At 40.3% G+C, this 20116-nt stretch overlaps 1 protein-coding gene across 3 annotated transcripts in view; it reads right to left on the bottom strand.

Annotated features, from left to right (window-relative positions):
- Positions 1–916: 916 nt before the first annotated feature.
- The window catches only part of LOC121378724, a 155127-nt gene continuing 135927 nt past the window's right edge, over positions 917–20116 (bottom strand). For 2 of the 3 annotated variants that reach the window (XM_041507011.1, XM_041507012.1), the window contains exon 10: positions 917–13388. In XM_041507011.1, the coding sequence (XP_041362945.1) occupies positions 13147–13388 (242 nt within the window). In that variant the 3' untranslated portion in view covers positions 917–13146. The remainder of the gene's footprint in view (positions 13389–20116) is intronic. The other variant, XR_005958755.1, reaches the window with a different exon arrangement.

The following is a 20116-nucleotide window of genomic DNA, read 5'->3' as shown; positions in this document are numbered from 1 at the left end:
GTTTAGAGGTTACAAAATCATGGGGGGGGGTATGTGTCAAGTATGTGTTTAGAGGTTACAGAATCATGGGGGGGGCAAGGGGCAGTATGTGTTTAGAGGTTACAAAATCATGGGGGGGCAGTATGTGTCAAGTGTATGTGTTTAGAGGTTACAGAATCATGGGGGGGGGGCCAGTATGTGTCAAGTGTATGTGTTTAGACATTACAGAATCATGGGGGGGGGGGGGAGGGGGCAGTATGTGTCAAGTGTATGTGTTTAGTCATTACAGAATCATGGGGGGGGAGGGGGCAGTATGTGTCAAGTGTATGTGTTTAGACATTACAGAATCATGGGGGGGGGGGGGGGGCAGTATGTGTCAAGTGTATGTGTTTAGTCATTACAGAATGATGGGGGGGGGCAGTATGTGTTTAGACGTTACAGAATCGGGGGGGGGGGCAGTACGTGTCAAGTGTATGTGTTTAGACCTTACAGAATCATGAGAGCAGGCTGGGAGATATATTAAGGGATGTTACAGAATCATGAGAGCAGGCTGGGAGATATATTAAGGGATGTTAGAGAATCATGGGGAGGGTGGTATGTATAAAATGTAAATGTTTAGGGATGTTACAGAATTATGGGATGGGCGGTATGTGACAAGTGTATGTCTTAAGGGATGTTACAAAATCATGGGGGTGGGGGTGTTACGTGACATAATTATTCTTCTATGCCTGGTAGGTCTGCTGTATTGGGTCTCGCACATATACTTGGTTTAAGTAGTGTTATGTTGTGGGTGGTCGGAATATACTTGGTTTAAGTAGTGTTATTTTGTGGGTGGGTGGTATATAAATAACGAGATCTCCTATCCCAAACCTGTGATTAATTCTAGAACAGCCCCTGTTTAGTGATTATTTTGAATAAAGACAAACAACATGTCAGATGGATCAGGAAATAATTTATCTAGCACTATAGCACACACACACAAACACACATTACAAACATTTACAGAGGTCAAGATCATTAACACAATTTCACTGTGGTTTGAAAACTAATCGCACAATTCCAACCAGCTTGAAAAAGAAGAAGGATTCTTCATATTGTTGTGTCTTTGACTGCTGGGCTACATATACATAACAATTCCAGTTGGTCACAGCAGAGTACACAGTACGTACGTCCCTCGGCAAAACTTGATCACTAACACAATCTGTTGTACAAATGATTAAGTGTTCTATAGAAGATAAACTAGTTTTAACAAACAGTATTCACAGAGGAACACCAGTTTAGAACAGAACCAAACCATAATTATAAAGCACAGGAGAAACCAAACCATAATTATAAAGCACAGGAGAAACCAAACCATAATTATAAACCACAGGAGATTGTGCTCAAACACTACAAGTAATTTGTCGTGATCACTGTTTCTATGGTTTCTTGATGAAAATACTCCAGCAAAAAAATTAATCCTTTTACAGAATACAGTGCATAAAATTGCAAGCATTAATTATACATGTAATATCAGGACTTGTTAAATATACTGACTAAACACCCTGGCTGTGAATTGTTCCAAACCCTGCATCTCATTAACTTGTCTGTTAAAGGGCCAGGCCTCAGTTTGCCGCTATTGTAACATGTTTCCCACTACCAGTCGTTTTAACAACTAAACCACATCAAATACCTCGTCTTCTTTACAATACCACTGTCTGTATATATTCAATGAGTTTCTCGTCATCTCAATGTTTGTAGTAGCTAAAACATAATTTTACTTCCTAATATATATTTTTTCATACATACGAAGTCATTGGCAAGTAAAATCTCATTTTGGCTTGTAAAAGCATTCAGACTGAGAATTATCCATATCTACAGACACCGATATTGTAAACAACAAAGCGTATTTCATGTGTACTTTTAGTGATTAAAGTACTCGGTCAGTGTGATACGTGTTACACTAACAGCAGTGTCGGGCCATTGCCTGTAAAGGTTACTACAGTGTCATCCATCAAACAGAATGGAAGAACAGGAACCTAGTGGCACTCACTGTTCAAACAGGAAAATCAGTCATTTTAAACAAATAATTGGAAAAATATCAAAGCTAACAAAAATAAACGTTTGAATGGCTAAGTCGGTGTGATGTTGGGATGTACACTGGTCAGATATGAAAATATGCTGTATGTGAGTGTGAGATACGGAAAGTCTGCAGTGGAAGTTGGTCCGACTCTGGCTGTATCTCACGGTGGAACGAATGGCACACAGAGCACCAGCTTGCACAATACCGGGACAGCTTGCACGATACCGGGACAGCTTGCACGATACTGGGACAGCTTGCACGATACCGGATACCGGGACAGCTTGCACGATACTGGGACAGCTTGCACAATACCGGGACAGCTTGCACGATACCGGGACAGCTTGCACAATACAGCTTGCACAATACCGGGACAGCTTGCACAATACCGGGACAGCTTGCACGATACCGGGACAGCTTTGGTCTTGCAGCAAAATGGTTGTTGACATGATGTCACCGGGATAACCATTAAAATATTCAATATGATGTTGTTCAGCTACCGGGATATACAATATTCAATACAATCTGGTGTTATTCGACTATTGAAGAACACAATTATAACATGTACAATAAATTATCAAAGTAAAAGGTTACACTGGTAACATATTTGTATGTCACTAGATTGTCAGATGACAGAACTAAACATATGATCAATGAAACAATGTGTTTCTCAAATGGTGTATTTCTCCCCTCCTGGAACATGAAAACATCACGGTTCAGGAACAGAACGTACAACACGTGACAAAAGCACAACAGTGTATGTTATAAACATCATGTACATAATATGCAAATATAAAAATTATTTTAATTCATACTGTTTTTTAACATTATATGTCTGCTACAGTAACAAAAATTGCAACTGAAAAGTGCAAAATTAAAAAAACAAGCACCAAATGTTTTTAAGGCTTTTTGTTCTACTATACTGTTTGGGAAAAGTTATTGCTATAGATGTGCTGTGTGGTGTATGATGTGACACATGGCTACTGCGAGGCAATAAATAAACACTAAATGTCAAACACTTACACATTTTAATGTGGAAGAATATAAATTATTAGCATATTGGGGCAGGGCGTAGCCTAGTGGTAATGCACTCGCTTGATGTGCAGTCAGTCTGGGATTTATCCCCGTCAAACGGCCCATTGGGCTGTTCCTTGTTCCACCACTGCTCTACAACTGATATATATCAAAGGCTGTGGTATGTGCTGTCCTGTATTTGGGATGGTGAATATAAAAGATCCTTTGCTACTAATGAAAAAATGTAGCGGGTTTCCTCTCTAAGACCATATGTCAGAATTACCAAATGTTTGACATCCAGTGGCCGATGATTAATAAATCAATGTGCTCTAGTGGTCTTGTTAAACAAAACAAACTTTAAAGTTATTAGCTAATTGGTGTTAAATCTGTAGGAATGTCAAATGGTTTCAATTTATTTGACTAGTGTTGAAAACAATATGCCTATCACTCTTACCATCATCCCCTGCAGACAAAGTGGAACAGTCCTACTAAACACTTTGAACACCGATGTATGGATCCAGTAGCGAACATTACATCTCTCAGTATCAAACTGTTTGAGAAGTACGCAGTCATGATGATGTCTAAATGATATACTAGTATTCACCGGTTCATCTTAAAACATAACAGCTTAGTTAAAACACTATGAACGTATTGATAAAATGACAAAGTCAATGGAACATGATGACAAAATGAAATGGCACGAAATTTTAAAATAATATTACAATACATGTACTCCTGTAAATTTATAAAATCCCAGATCTGGGTACTCAATGAAAATAACTCTTCGTTTCCTACAGAATAACCAAGTTACCTGTAGAATAACCAAGTTACCTGTAGAATAACTGTCACAATTACAGCCATAAATTTTTGAACTTATAGTTCTGTCATGCAAAAGTGAACACTGAGCTAAACCATTTTCTTCAGGACTAAGAGTTGATGCTGATTTTTAAAATACCATCAGCTAACTCGCAACATGACGTGTCCCTAACAGACAGGTTTTACAACATACACACAGGCTATCGGTTTGACAGGTAGTTATCATTTAACTTGTCTCAATTCCTATTGTAATTTCCTCAAGTCCATTCTAGAAATAATTAAACAGTTGCTACTTAGGAAGTTAAATAATACACACATCTGTTAAATGTGTGTGTTGTAACTACAACAGAACATTATATCTATAATTAGACTAATAATAAAAACAGCAAACAATGAAAATAACAAACAAATTTTAAATGATAAAGTATGAGAATGAATACAAAATAAATGAGCTCATTTGAAAATACTAAATTATTCACCGGAGCTGTAACAACTCAAAACAGTTAGTCAAAAATACATTAAAAAGTTAAAATTGCAGGTGGCACAGGTATGTTTTTGGTTGTAGTTGTAATAACACGTCACAGCTTTGCTGGCAACGATGATGTAAACACCCGGGTTAATTCAGTGTAAAAACAACAAGCTAGAGCATTACAATCACACAAAATAATTTTGTTCTTTCAAGCATGAGTTGAGAATTTGACAGAAACATATGAAAGATTGGTTAACACTGTGATGCGCTTCTAATTACTGATGACACATTTAAGCGTAAATAAATCGGTTTCATCCCTGACCCACAAGCTAAAGTAACAAGAGTCCTTTGATGAAAATGTATTTCAAAGAAAATAAATTACAAAATAAAATGATAACGAAATAAATGACCGGTATTATATATATTTTCTATCTTAGATAAATCACAATCATGAATCGTGAAGTCAGACAATTTTGGAAACTATGATCTGTTTTTGCTTTCATCTCTTCTATATTTAGTTACAAAGGGGCATAACTCATGCCAAACATGAATGTGCTGATATGGTAGTGACATCTGGTGACAATTCACCGGACCAAAGACCAAACTGAAGCAGTGAGCTGTAAGGTTTGTTGCTGGCACAACACAATTTATGATATTCAAACACGATATTCAGCCATTTAGACATGAAGGGCCATAACTCTGCTAGCACATACATGTAGAGGTATGTATGGAAGCAACATGATAAGTTAAAATTTAATGGCAAATACCAAAGCAATCTAAACAAAACTGTAATACTAGAGCAAGAAAAACAGGTAGGGCAAAGAAAACAACAAAACTTTTTTGCTCCTACACAGACATAAAAATATATTTTACATAGTTTCTATTCTACATATAATTATCTTAAGAACGTATTCGCTCATAAGACATTGACTATATAAAGGTGTAGCAAGCGATTACACATAACAACGATCTTGGACTAACTGGACCAGCTTACTCAAAGATTATTCCGCTTGTGTCCAGTAAATACAAGCTAAATCAGTACACAGTAGGTTTGGGAGTTCGTGTTGTAATCAATAGTACAGGGGAACTTTCGGAAGTACAGAACAAGAATCAAACAACACTCATTATATATCAGCCAATAAATGAGCTCAAAGGGATTAAATAAAATAGAAAAACATTCACATGGTCAAAGGTCATATCATCTGCCTGGTACTTTTGAATTTATTCACTTTCTCGAAACTCAACAGTCAGAACAGTGTAACAGAATCATGTCACTGACATATTTCCAACAGAATTAAACTGTGCCATAGAAAAACTGTAACCACCCACAAACCCGATGTACAAAACAAGTTTTGAGTACGATCTATATTTTTCAAACATAAAATATATTTAAAGCAAGCATTACCTTCTGCAACTAGTATTTAAAAAAACAAAAGCAGATTTAAGAATGACATATCTCATTAACATATCCATGGACACTGCTTGAATGTTTAGTGCACATCAAAAGTTTCCCAACCTTTGACCTAGTGCAATGATCGACCCACTAAAATCTATACGAAGAGCACTCTCAATGACTAATCTACTAGGTTAGAGTACAAAACACACACAACTGACGTTCACGATCTACTGGCTTGTACAAGGGAATAGTGTCGGAGATATTAAAACCACTAAGCTAGGGTGTGTCAAGTCGTATAAATTGCATAGGACTATGGTTAGTGTAATTTGGTTATTACTCAGCAAAGTTTACCGACCACTACACTCATGACTATTGCATAAACCAACAACATTGGTGAGAAGCCATTTATCAGTGTATGGCTTGCATGGTGGACAGTGCATATAGCATAAGATATGTCACAGAACAACCTTCTATCTGGTCTCTCTGTAAAACTAGCTCAATACTGGATCCATTCCATCAAGATGGTCGACAACTACTTTCAGTACACACCCTGGGATCTACTTTTAGTTCAATTTCAAGAAACCACTTTCATTTTAACTGTTAGGAACTACTTATATTTCAATATAAAGAACTAGTTTTTGTTAAATTTCAAGGAACTACTTTTAGTTCAATATATGGAACTACTTTTAGTTCAATATAAGCTACTACTTTTACCAGTAGTTCAAATTCATAGAGCTAATTTTAGTCCAATCTCAAAGAAATATTTACCCTCTATTTTGAAGAAATTTACTTTCAATATAAGGAACTACATTAAGTGCAATAATATTTAAATAAAATCCAGAGGCAATGAGTTGAATTTTGTTTAATTCCAAAAACTGGCATTCTGAGCATATGGTCCTACTTAATCTTGATCTGCTTCATTACTGAATACAGTATCAGTTTGAGTAAGTGAATTTATAGAAAATGTCTCAGTGGAGACAGTTAACATCTGCTGCAGAAAACTGCAACCTAATTAGAAATAGTCTTGCAGGCCCTCTTTAAGTGCATTACCAGTTACTGGCCTTTGTGTAAAACAAAATTAATAATAATATCAACAATAAAAACAACTTAGATATTCAAGTAATGAGTTTAATATTTGCTAGTCTTAATGCCACTTAACTGAAGTTGGAAACAAAGCTGAAACTTGTTTTAAAATATATTTACGATACTTTTCATCCCAACTAACTTGATATCTGGATCCAGACTAAGCAAACAGACAGACCGGTACTGATAGCCTCAAAGCAAAATTTTACCAATAATAAAACAGCTTGGACCGAAAATTCATTTTACACATACATATTTAAGAAATGGCCAATAAATGTATAAAATACAGTTATTAAATAGACATTAATCTGTTTCAATGGTTTCTTAACTGTGACTGTTAAAAAGCAGTATCAGGTCATGGTACATGATATTATTTTAATGTCCATTCAGCAGTAAATATGTGTTTTATAGCTTAACCAATCAGATTGCTCTAAACTATAATGACAGAGCAAAACATTAATTTTACATTGGTACTTAAAGAAACCCTTTATCATCAAGACATTGTCTGATCTTAAAAAGAAAAGAAAAAAGAAGAAAAAAGAAATTACGAGATAATATTTTTTTTTTTTTAAATAAGAAGAGAAGACATTGTGTTATCTTTTGTAGACAACCTGGAACATACCCCAAGTATGGAAATGACTTTTCTATGCAAGGAGGTATAAATGTCACCTCAAACGACTGGCCGATACTGTACAATGTGTCAGAGGACCAAGCGGTTTTGATTGGCCGATACTGTACAATGTGTCAGAGGACCAAGCGGTTTTGACTGGCCGATACTGTACAATGTGTCAGAGGACCAAGCGGTTTTGACTGGCCGATACTGTACAATGTGTTAGAGGACCAAGCGGTTTTGACCGGCCGATACTGTACAATGTGTTAGAGGACCAAGCGGTTTTGACCGGCCGATACTGTACAATGTGTCAGAGGACCAAGCGGTTTTGACCGGCCGATACTGTACAATGTGTTAGAGGACCAAGCGGTTTTGACTGGCTAATACTGTACAATGTGTCAGAGGACTAAGTGGTTTTGACCGGCCGATACTGTACAATGTGTCAGAGGACTAAGTGGTTTTGACCGGCCGATACTGTACAATGTGTCAGAGGACTAAGTGGTTTTGACCGGCCGATACTGTACAATGTGTCAGAGGACTAAGTGGTTTTGACTGGCTGATACTGTAAAATGTGTCAGAGGACCAAGCGGTTTTAACATTGGCTGTTACTTTCAGGCTGTACAACAGTATCTTGATTGATGAAAAAAAAAATCCTGTCCAGACATTTGAATAGCAAGCACCATGGATTTGACATTCTCCAATTTGGAGTACAAGTCCCAACTAAATAATGTGCAACACAAGTACCCCAAAACATCTACTAAAAATAAAACATCATGAAAAATATATTTGCAGAAAAACACAAACTGTTCTGCAAAACGATTCATTTGACCAGCATAATAAATAGCAAGACGACTATGTACAGATATTTGTTAAAAACAACATACTAATAATGGTTAATGGATAACATGTCTCAATATTAACAAATATAATACAACAACCTCGTCGATCAATCTCAGCATCTATAAGGTGTACGTGAAAATAAATAAAAGAGTTAAAATTAAATTTGCTTTTCATAGATTATCATATTGATATTATACAATGTTTAAAAAAAAAAAAATTAACATTGCTTTTTTTTTATGTTAGTACAGCATAGTAGAAAAAAATGTGGAACACGTTTAACAAATACACTTGAAACATTTCAGTAAATATAGAGCACTACATTGTAAACATGTAGAACACATTTAATAAATATAGAGCACTACATTGTAAACACGTAGAATCCATTTAATCTGAAGAGCACACTGCCATACCACATTATGTTATAACATTAATAGCTTCAGTAATTAACAACATGATATTATTATACAAACGCTTAACACGGACGCTTTTAACAGGGTCAAAAATAGCTTATACGCTATCCGCATCACTTTATATATACAACGGCGATTGCCCAACAACACGATAGCATAATTAACATTTTAACATTCGCTCGATTTAAAATATTTAGCAAAAAGCTCAATAAAATACCCTATTTAAATATTTCTGCACAAACATGCATTAAGAGAATGGTTATCACAAGTTGGGGTGTGTGTATAATCTTATTACATGATGTGTATTATACAAGCACTGTGTCAGGACATACCATATATATATACCTGTTCTTTCAGACACTCACATGGGTGCCTTTGTCTTATTATTATTCATTTACTTTTACAATGTTGCCATAAGAAAACACGGTACAAAACGACATAAGTTATCACTTAATAAACAGTTTAAGAGAAATATCCACAGTGAAGGTAAACAAAATGAAACCCCAATAAATATGTGCTGCCGAGTAGGGATAAACTTCATCACTTGCATTGAAAAGGCAGCAGACATACTGACCAATCAAAACGAGTTTTCAACAGTACTGTATTCTAAACAACTACCTGTACATATTACCCAGGTGAGCCGCTTGGTTGAAAGGATCTAGAAAAGACTGAAACTCAACATTATTCCTTACCTACTAACTGCCATTTGTCAGCATTTCATATCAAAGTCAGTGCACTTTGTAAACAGTATTTTATGCAAAAAATAAATATGAAAAATCATGTTTTTCATATTTATAATTTCTGAAGCACTATTTCTACCAATTTGCTTGCATGGTGGGTACAGTAAAGCCTCTAAAACACCATGCTAGTCAGTTTTAAAACAGTTCAATGTAAAATCAAGTTAAAAAGGAGGACATTATGTAAATGATGGGTCTAATCTAGTTTGGTTTATATTTATCAACATTTTCATCAACATACAAACCACACCCCTTGGAGGGTGAAGACAGTATGCTTATTGTCAAAAAAATAATAAACTGTCTTTGCCAAATTAACACATTTATGTACACCATTTGAAGGGGCTGGGGCTGGGGGATAACAAAACAAAAAGGTACTGTTTGCACACTAGTGAAAATATTGATAATTTTAACACCTCCTAAGAATAAATATGGAAGATTAAAAAAATATTTAAAACAAAATCAAGTATTTTTATTCTGAAACATATTAAAGGATCATGATGAAAACTGGGAATGTTTAGAAAAAACCAATATGTCTGGTACCATTCTCAACACAAACAGGTCTGTCAGGAACGAAGCAACCGACTGGCTCAGAGCATCAGTAATCTAAATGACATACCTGTATACACCCAGTGTATTACACTGCCTATACCATGAGATACCTGTATACACCCAGTGTATTACACTGCCTATACCATGAGATACCTGTATACACCCAGTGTATTACACTGCCTATACCATGAGATACCTGTATACACCCAGTGTATTATACTGCCTATACCATGAGATACCTGTATACACCCAGTGTTTTACACTGCATATACCATGACATACCTGTATACACCCAGCGTATTACACTGCCTATACCATGACATACCTGTATACACCCAGTGTTTTACACTGCATATACCATGACATACCTGTATACACCCAGTGTATTACACTGCATATACCATGACATACCTGTATACACCCAGCGTATTACACTGCATATACCATGACATACCTGTATACACCCAGCGTATTACACTGCCTATACCATGACATACCTGTATACACCCAGCGTATTACACTGCCTATACCATGACATACCTGTATACACCCAGCGTATTACACTGCCTATACCATGACATACCTGTATACACCCAGCGTATTACACTGCCTATACCATGACATACCTGTATACACCCAGCGTATTACACTGCCTATACCATGACATACCTGTATATACTTGTGTATTACACTGCCTATACCATGACATACCTGTAAACACCCAGCGTATTACACTGCCTATACCATGACATACCTGTATACACCCAGCGTATTACACTGCCTATACCATGACATACCTGTATACACCCAGCGTATTACACTGCCTATACCATGACATACCTGTATACACCCAGCGTATTACACTGCCTATACCATGACATACCTGTATACACCCAGCGTATTACACTGCCTATACCATGACATACCTGTATACACCCAGCGTATTACACTGCCTATACCATGACATACCTGTATACACCCAGCGTATTACACTGCCTATACCATGACATACCTGTATACACCCAGCGTATTACACTGTCTATACCATGACATACCTGTATACACCCAGCGTATTACACTGTCTATACAACTCTACAGTTGTTATTGTCACTTATTATGTTTTACCTAATCTCTGACCTCATAAAACTTACATTCTGGACATAGAGGAAAAGTAATTCAGTAAAACGTTTTTTCAACTGAATTAAAAACAAAATGTGCTTAAACCTGAGTTTCCATTACAGATATTTTAATGTTTCCTAATCAAATATTGATGATTAATACAAAAGTTTGTTTTGAAGGTCAAGGTTTACTGTGTTTACAAACCTGTGCTAATTCAGAAAAAGATCTCACAAACAAAGGGAAACAACTCTAGTATGTCATCTGAATCAGATTTTTAAATGATGAAGGAGCACTAAACCAAATGATTAAATACAATGTTTATCTCAATCAGTGAAATCTTAACTACATGCTTCATCTGAGTGTTAATAGAGGTATGTCGTTTAGATATCGGTGTGCCAGTTAGACGCTGTAAGTTACATCCATTCACTACGACAGTCACCTTGAATGGGTAGTTAAATAATGTCTATAATGCTGAAGCAAATAAACTTAATGATAGAGACTCAAGCCTTGCTAATCACCGGTGGATATATACATTAATAAACATAATACAAAAACAAAACAATCATATTGAAAATATATATACATTAACAAACATAATACAAAAACATAATGATATTGAAAATATATACATTAACAAACATAAAATAAAACAAAACAATCATATTGAAAATACATACATTAACAAACATAATTAAAAAACAAAACAGTCTCCAAATTCACCAGGTAACTGAACTTCCAAAACACGAATCGATATATCTATTAACATATATAATGCAGAAGCAAACATAACTAGTGATAGAGACTTTCCAGCCTCAATTGCTGAATCACTGGTGAGTATATACATTACTATACATAATGCAGAAACAAATATACTTAGTGATAGAGACTTTCCAGCCTCAATTGCTGAATCACTGGTGAGTATATACATTACTATACATAATGCAGAAACAAATATACTTAGTGATAGAGACTTTCCAGCCTTGATTGCTGAATCACCGGTGAGTATATATACATTACTATACATAATGCAAAAGCAAATATACTTAGTGATAAAGATATCTGAGCCTTGATTTTCACCAGATGAACAGCAATTCTGAACACAACACTTACAAAGCAATAAAGGTTTTAAAAAACTATTAAACTTATGTCTAAATACTTCAGCTTAGAGCCTTCAGTAAGATATTTAAAATATAACAAAGGCTGTTTCACCGGGGTTTACTGTGTCCGTCAGACATGGTTTCATGTGTTCATTCATCTCACAGGGTTAGTGTGTCCATCTGAGTGAGAGGTTAGTGTGTCCATCTGTTCGAGAGGTTAGTGTGTCTGTCTGAGAGGTTAGTGTGTCCATCTGTTTGAGAGGTTAATGTGTCCATCTGTCCAAGAGGTTAGTGTCTCCGTCTGTCGGAGGTTAATGTGTCCGTCTGTTTGAGAGGTTAGTGTGTTCGTCTGTCTGAGAGGTTAGTGTGTTCATCTGTCTGAGAGGTTAGTGTGTCCATCTGTCTGATAGGTTAGTGTGTTCATCTGTCTGAGAGGTTAGTGTGTCAATCTGTCTGATAGGTTAGTGTGTCCATCTGTCTGATAGGTTAGTAAGTTCATCTGGGTGATAGGTTTTATGTGTCTGTTTGTCCATCTCACAGGTTACATGTGTCAGTCTGTCTAATAGGGTTTTGTCTGTCTTTCTGTCTAAGAAATTAAATGAGAGTCTGTCTTAGAGGTTAGATGTGTCCATCCATCTGATAGGTTACAGATGTCCATCTGTCTGTGATAGGGTTTCATGTGTCTGTCTGTCTGATAGGGCTTCAAGTGTGTCTGTCTGATAGGGTTTCATGTGTCCATCTGTCTGTGATAGGGTTTCATGTGTCTGTCTGTCTGATAGGGCTTCAAGTGTCTGTCTGTCTGATAGGGTTTCATGTGTCTGTCTGTCTCATAGGATTTCATGTGTCTGTCTGTCTGATAGGGTCTAATGTGTCTGTGTTTAAGGAATGAGATCGAAAGTCTCGGCATAGAGGTTACAGGGTTCGACTGACAAAGACAGATATCTCAGTCTATCCATCCATCTGTGTGTCTAGGGAATGAGGTCAAAGGTCTCTGCGTAGAGGTCGTGGTTGAAGCTCATCTGCCCCTTGAGAGACTCGAGCATGCGTCTGTGTTCGACCCCGAGTTCACGGAGGCTGGAGATGCTCATGAGGAGTCGCGGGAAGAGGCCAACCTCGTCGGGGTGGCACGCCGTGATCTCTGCCTGCAGCGCCTGGATCAGCAACTCCTGCAGCTTGCTCACCTTCTCGCGGTTCTTGAGGCCTGGTCGATCTGAAACACACACACACAGTCATCAAAACACACAATACACACCCTGCAGCTTGCTCACCTTCTCACAGTTCTTGAGGCCTGGTCGATCTGAAACACACACACACAGTCATCAAAACACACAATACACACCCTGCAGCTTGCTCACCTTCTCACGGTTCTTGAAGCCCAGTCGATCTGAAACACACACACACACAGTCATCAAAACACAATACACACCCTGCAGCTTGCTCACCTTCTCACGGTTCTTGAGGCCCGGACGATCTGAAACACACACACACAGTCGTCAAAACACACAATACACACCCTGCAGCTTGCTCACCTTCTCAGAGTTCTTGAGGCCCGGTCGATCTGAAACACACACACACAGTCATCAAAACACACAATACACATCCTGCAGCTTGCTCACCTTCTCAGAGTTCTTGAGGCCCGGTCGATCTGAAACACACACACACAGTCATCAAAACACACAATACACATCCTGCAGCTTGCTCACCTTCTCAGAGTTCTTGAGGCCTGGTCGATCTGAAACACACACACACAGTCATCAAAACACACAATACACACCATGCAGCTTGCTCACCTTCTCACGGTTCTTGAGGCCTGGTCGATCTGAAACACACACACAGTCATCAAAACACACAATACACACCCTGCAGCTTGCTCACCTTCTCACGGTTCTTGAGCCTGGTCGATCTGAAACACACACACAGTCATCAAAACACACAATACACACCATGCAGCTTGCTCACCTTCTCACGGTTCTTGAGGCCCAGTCGATCTGAAACACACACACACAGTCATCTAAACACACAATACACACCCTGCAGCTTGCTCACCTTCTCACGGTTCTTGAGGCCGGGTCGATCTGAAACACACACACACAGTCATCAAAACACACAATACACACCATGCAGCTTGCTCACCTTCTCACGGTTCTTGAGGCCCAGTCGATCTGAAACACACACACACAGTCATCTAAACACACAATACACACCCTGCAGCTTGCTCACCTTCTCACGGTTCTTGAAGCCCAGTCGATCTGAAACACACACACACACAGTCATCAAAACACAATACACACCCTGCAGCTTGCTCACCTTCTCACGGTTCTTGAGGCCCAGTCGATCGGAAACACACACACACAGTCATCAAAACACACAATACACACCCTGCAGCTTGCTCACCTTCTCACGGTTCTTGAAGCCCAGTCGATCTGAAACACACACACACACAGTCATCAAAACACAATACACACCCTGCAGCTTGCTCACCTTCTCACGGTTCTTGAGGCCTGGACGATCTGAAACACACACAACACAGTCGTCAAAACACACAATACACACCCTGCAGCTTGCTCACCTTCTCAGAGTTCTTGAGGCCCGGTCGATCTGAAACACACACACACAGTCATCAAAACACACAATACACACCATGCAGCTTGCTCACCTTCTCACGGTTCTTGAGGCCCGGTCGATCTGAAACACACACACACAGTCATCAAAACACACAATACACATCCTGCAGCTTGCTCACCTTCTCAGAGTTCTTGAGGCCCGGTCGATCTGAAACACACACACACAGTCGTCAAAACACACAATACACACCCTGCAGCTTGCTCACCTTCTCACGGTTCTTGAGGCCGGGTCGATCTGAAACACACACACACAGTCATCAAAACACACAATACACACCATGCAGCTTGCTCACCTTCTCACGGTTCTTGAGGCCCAGTCGATCTGAAACACACACACACAGTCATCTAAACACACAATACACACCCTGCAGCTTGCTCACCTTCTCACGGTTCTTGAGGCCCAGTCGATCGGAAACACACACACACAGTCATCAAAACACACAATACACACCCTGCAGCTTGCTCACCTTCTCACGGTTCTTGAAGCCCAGTCGATCTGAAACACACACACACACACAGTCATCAAAACACAATACACACCCTGCAGCTTGCTCACCTTCTCACGGTTCTTGAGGCCCGGACGATCTGAAACACACACACACAGTCGTCAAAACACACAATACACACCCTGCAGCTTGCTCACCTTCTCAGAGTTCTTGAGGCCCGGTCAATCTGAAACACACACACACAGTCATCAAAACACACAATACACACCATGCAGCTTGCTCACCTTCTCACGGTTCTTGAGGCCCGGTCGATCTGAAACACACACACACAGTCATCAAAACACACAATACACACCCTGCAGCTTGCTCACCTTCTCAGAGTTCTTGAGGCCCGGTCGATCTGAAACACACACACACAGTCGTCAAAACACACAATACACACCCTGCAGCTTGCTCACCTTCTCACGGTTCTTGAGGCCCGGTCGATCTGAAACACACACACACAGTCATCAAAACACACAATACACACCCTGCAGCTTGCTCACCTTCTCGCGGTTCTTGAGGCCCGGACGATCTGAAACACACACACACAGTCGTCAAAACACACAATACACACCCTGCAGCTTGCTCACCTTCTCAGAGTTCTTGAGGCCCGGTCGATCTGAAACACACACACACAGTCATCAAAACACACAATACACACCCTGCAGCTTTCTCACCTTCTCACGGTTCTTGAGGCCCAGTCGATCTGAAACACACACACACAGTCATCAAAACACACAATACACACCCTGCAGCTTTCTCACCTTCTCACGGTTCTTGAGGCCCGGACGATCTGAAACACACACACACAGTCGTCAAAACACACAATACACACCCTGCAGCTTGCTCACCTTCTCACGGTTCTTGAGGCCCGGACGATCTGAAACACACACACACAGTCGTCAAAACACACAATACACACCCTGCAGCTTGCTCACCTTCTCACGGTTCTTGAGGCCCGGTCGATCTGAAACACACACACACAGTCATCAAAACACACAATACACATCCTGCAGCTTGCTCACCTTCTCAGAGTTCTTGAGGCCCGGTCGATCTGAAACACACACACACAGTCATCAAAACACACAATACACACCCTGCAGCTTGCTCACCTTCTCACGGTTCTTGAGGCCCGGTCGATCTGAAACACACACACACAGTCATCAAAACACACAATACACACCATGCAGCTTGCTCACCTTCTCACGGTTCTTGAGGCCCGGTCGATCTGAAACACACACACACAGTCATCAAAACACACAATACACATCCTGCAGCTTGCTCACCTTCTCAGAGTTCTTGAGGCCCAGTCGATCTGAAACACACACACACACAGTCATCAAAACACACAATACACACCCTGCAGCTTGCTCACCGTCTCACGGTTCTTGAGGCCCGGTCGATCTGAAACACACACACACAGTCATCAAAACACACAATACACATCCTGCAGCTTGCTCACCTTCTCAGAGTTCTTGAGGCCCGGTCGATCTGAAACACACACACACAGTCGTCAAAACACACAATACACACCCTGCAGCTTGCTCACCTTCTCACGGTTCTTGAGGCCCGGTCGATCTGAAACACACACACACAGTCATCAAAACACACAATACACACCCTGCAGCTTGCTCATCTTCTCACGGTTCTTGAGGCCCGGACGATCTGAAACACACACACACAGTTGTCAAAACACACAATACACACCCTGCAGCTTGCTCACCTTCTCACAGTTCTTGAGGCCCGGACGATCTGAAACACACACACACAGTCGTCAAAACACACAATACACACCCTGCAGCTTGCTCACCTTCTCACGGTTCTTGAGGCCCAGTCGATCTGAAACACACACACAGTCATCAAAACACACAATACACACCCTGCAGCTTGCTCACCTTCTCACGGTTCTTGAGGCCCAGTCGATCTGAAACACACACACAGTCATCAAAACACACAATACACACCCTGCAGCTTGCTCACTTTCTCAGAGTTCTTGAGGCCCAGTTGATCTGAAACACACAAACACAGACATCAAAACACACAATACACACCCTGCAGCTTGCTCACCTTCTCACAGTTCTTGAGGCCCAGTCGATCTGAAACACACACACACAGACATCAAAACACACAATACACACCCTGCAGCTTGCTCACCTTCTCGCGGTTCTTGAGGCCCAGTCGATCTGAAACACACACACACAGTCATCAAAACACACACACACACACCCTGCAGCTTGCTCACCTTCTCACGGTTTATGAGGCACAGTCGATCTGAAACACACACACACAGTCATCAAAACACACAATACACACCCTGCAGCTTGCTCACCTTCTCACGGTTCTTGAGGCCCGGTCGATCTGAAACACACACACACAGTCATCAAAACACACAATACACAATAGACACCCTGCAGCTTTCTCACCTTCTCACGGTTCTTGAGGTGCAGTCGATCTGAAACACACACACAGACATCAAAACACACAATACACACCCTGCAGCTTGCTCACCTTCTTGTGGTTCTTGAGGCCCAGTCGATCTGAAACACACACACAGACATCAAAACACACAATACACACCCTGCAGCTTGCTCACCTTCTCACGGTTCTTGAGGTGCAGTCGATCTGAAACACACACACAGACATCAAAACACACAATACACACCCTGCAGCTTGCTCACCTTCTCACGGTTCTTGAGGCCCGGTCGATCTGAAACACACACACACAGTCATCAAAACACACAATACACAATAGACACCCTGCAGCTTGCTCACCTTCTCACGGTTCTTGAGGTGCAGTCGATCTGAAACACACACACAGTCATCAAAACACACAATACACACCCTGCAGCTTGCTCACCTTCTCACGGTTCTTGAGGCCCGGTCGATCTGAAACACACACACACAGTCATCAAAACACACAATACACATCCTGCAGCTTGCTCACCTTCTCACGGTTCTTGAGGCCCGGTCGATCTGAAACACACACACACAGTCATCAAAACACACAATACACAATAGACACCCTGCAGCTTGCTCACCTTCTCACGGTTCTTGAGGTGCAGTCGATCTGAAACACACACACAGTCATCAAAACACACAATAGACACCCTGCAGCTTTCTCACCTTCTCACGGTTCTTGAGGTGCAGTCGATCTGAAACACACACACACAGTCATGAAAACACACACACACAGTCATCAAAACACACAATACACACCCTGCAGCTTGCTCACCTTCTCACGGTTCTTGAGGCCTGGTCGATCTGAAACACACACACAGTCATCAAAACACACAATACACACCCTGCAGCTTGCTCACCTTCTCGCGGTTCTTGAGGCCCAGTCGATGTGAAACACACACACACAGTCATCAAAACACACACACACAGTCATCAAAACACACAATACACACCCTGCAGTTTGCTCACCTTCTTTCGGTTCTTGAGGCCTAGTCATTCTGAAACACACACACAGTCATCAAAACACACAATACACAATACACACCCTGCAGCTCGCTCACCTTCTCCCGGTTCTTGAGGCCCAGTCGATCTGAAACACACACACACAGTCTTCAAAACACACAATACACACCCTGCAGCTTGCTCACCACCTCACAGTTCTTGAGGCCCAGTCGATCTGAAACACACACACAGTCATCAAAACACACAATACACACCCTGCAGCTTGCTCACCTTCTCACGGTTCTTGAGGCCCGGTCGATCTGAAACACACACACACAGTCATCAAAACACACAATACACACCCTGCAGCTTGCTCACCACCTCAGAGTTCTTGAGGCCTGGTCGATCTGAAACACACACACACAGTCATCAAAACACACACACACACACCCTGCAGCTTGCTCACCTTCTCACGGTTCTTGAGGCCCAGTCGATCTGAAACACACACACAGTCATCAAAACACACAATACACAATACACACCCTGCAGCTTGCTCACCTTCTCACGGTTCTTGAGGCCCAGTCGATCTGAAACACACACACAGTCATCAAAACACGCAATACACAATACACACCCTGCAGCTTTCTCACCTTCTCACGGTTCTTGAGGTGCAGTCGATCTGAAACACACACACACAGTCATGAAAAACACACACACACACAGTCATGAAAACACAATACACACCCTGCAGCTTGCTCTCCTTCTGTTCTTGAGGCCACCTACCCATACACACACACACACACGGTTAGCACTAAAACACACTACACGCCCGGCAGTGAGTTTGAGAAAACCTGTCATTTGTTTACATACATATGTGTGGTATTTATTTCACACAGAAAGTTATATGGACAACAGAAATATCCCAGTACATCTACTTCGAACAGTATTAGCTACACTGTTAGTAGTGATAGGAATCGTGCTTTAATCGTAGATTTACGTTTATGTGGAAACATAGCATTACAATGTTGTGTTCAATTGGTCTCTGGATGTTATGTTACAGGTATAGTTCTTTGTATTTCTTCTGATATTTTATTATTACACTATTATAAACATTTACAATTTTAAATGATTATTATTTTAAAATAATATTTACACATACAAAAGATATAAGTACTAAGGCTGCACACCAGTGCATGGTACGGACATTATTAACTGTACAACACAGAACATTGAGCTCTGCTCTTGGAGGTAACTTTATAATTAATTCTCATTAAATTTTACACACCACTCAAGTATTTAGAGGCCAGGGGCCTATTTCACTAAACATCGTAAGTTTACGTCTGCTACTATCAGTTGTACCAGTCATACGTTTACACGTGTTTGGTGTCTATTTCACTAAACATCGTAACTTTACGTCTGCTACTATC

This window comes from Gigantopelta aegis, chromosome 8 (assembly GCF_016097555.1).
Source record: "Gigantopelta aegis isolate Gae_Host chromosome 8, Gae_host_genome, whole genome shotgun sequence".
In the NCBI taxonomy this organism is placed as follows: Eukaryota; Metazoa; Mollusca; class Gastropoda; order Neomphalida; family Peltospiridae; genus Gigantopelta; species Gigantopelta aegis.
The sequence above is the reverse complement of the archived record's forward strand: the minus strand, read 5'-3'. Positions and strand labels throughout refer to the sequence as shown.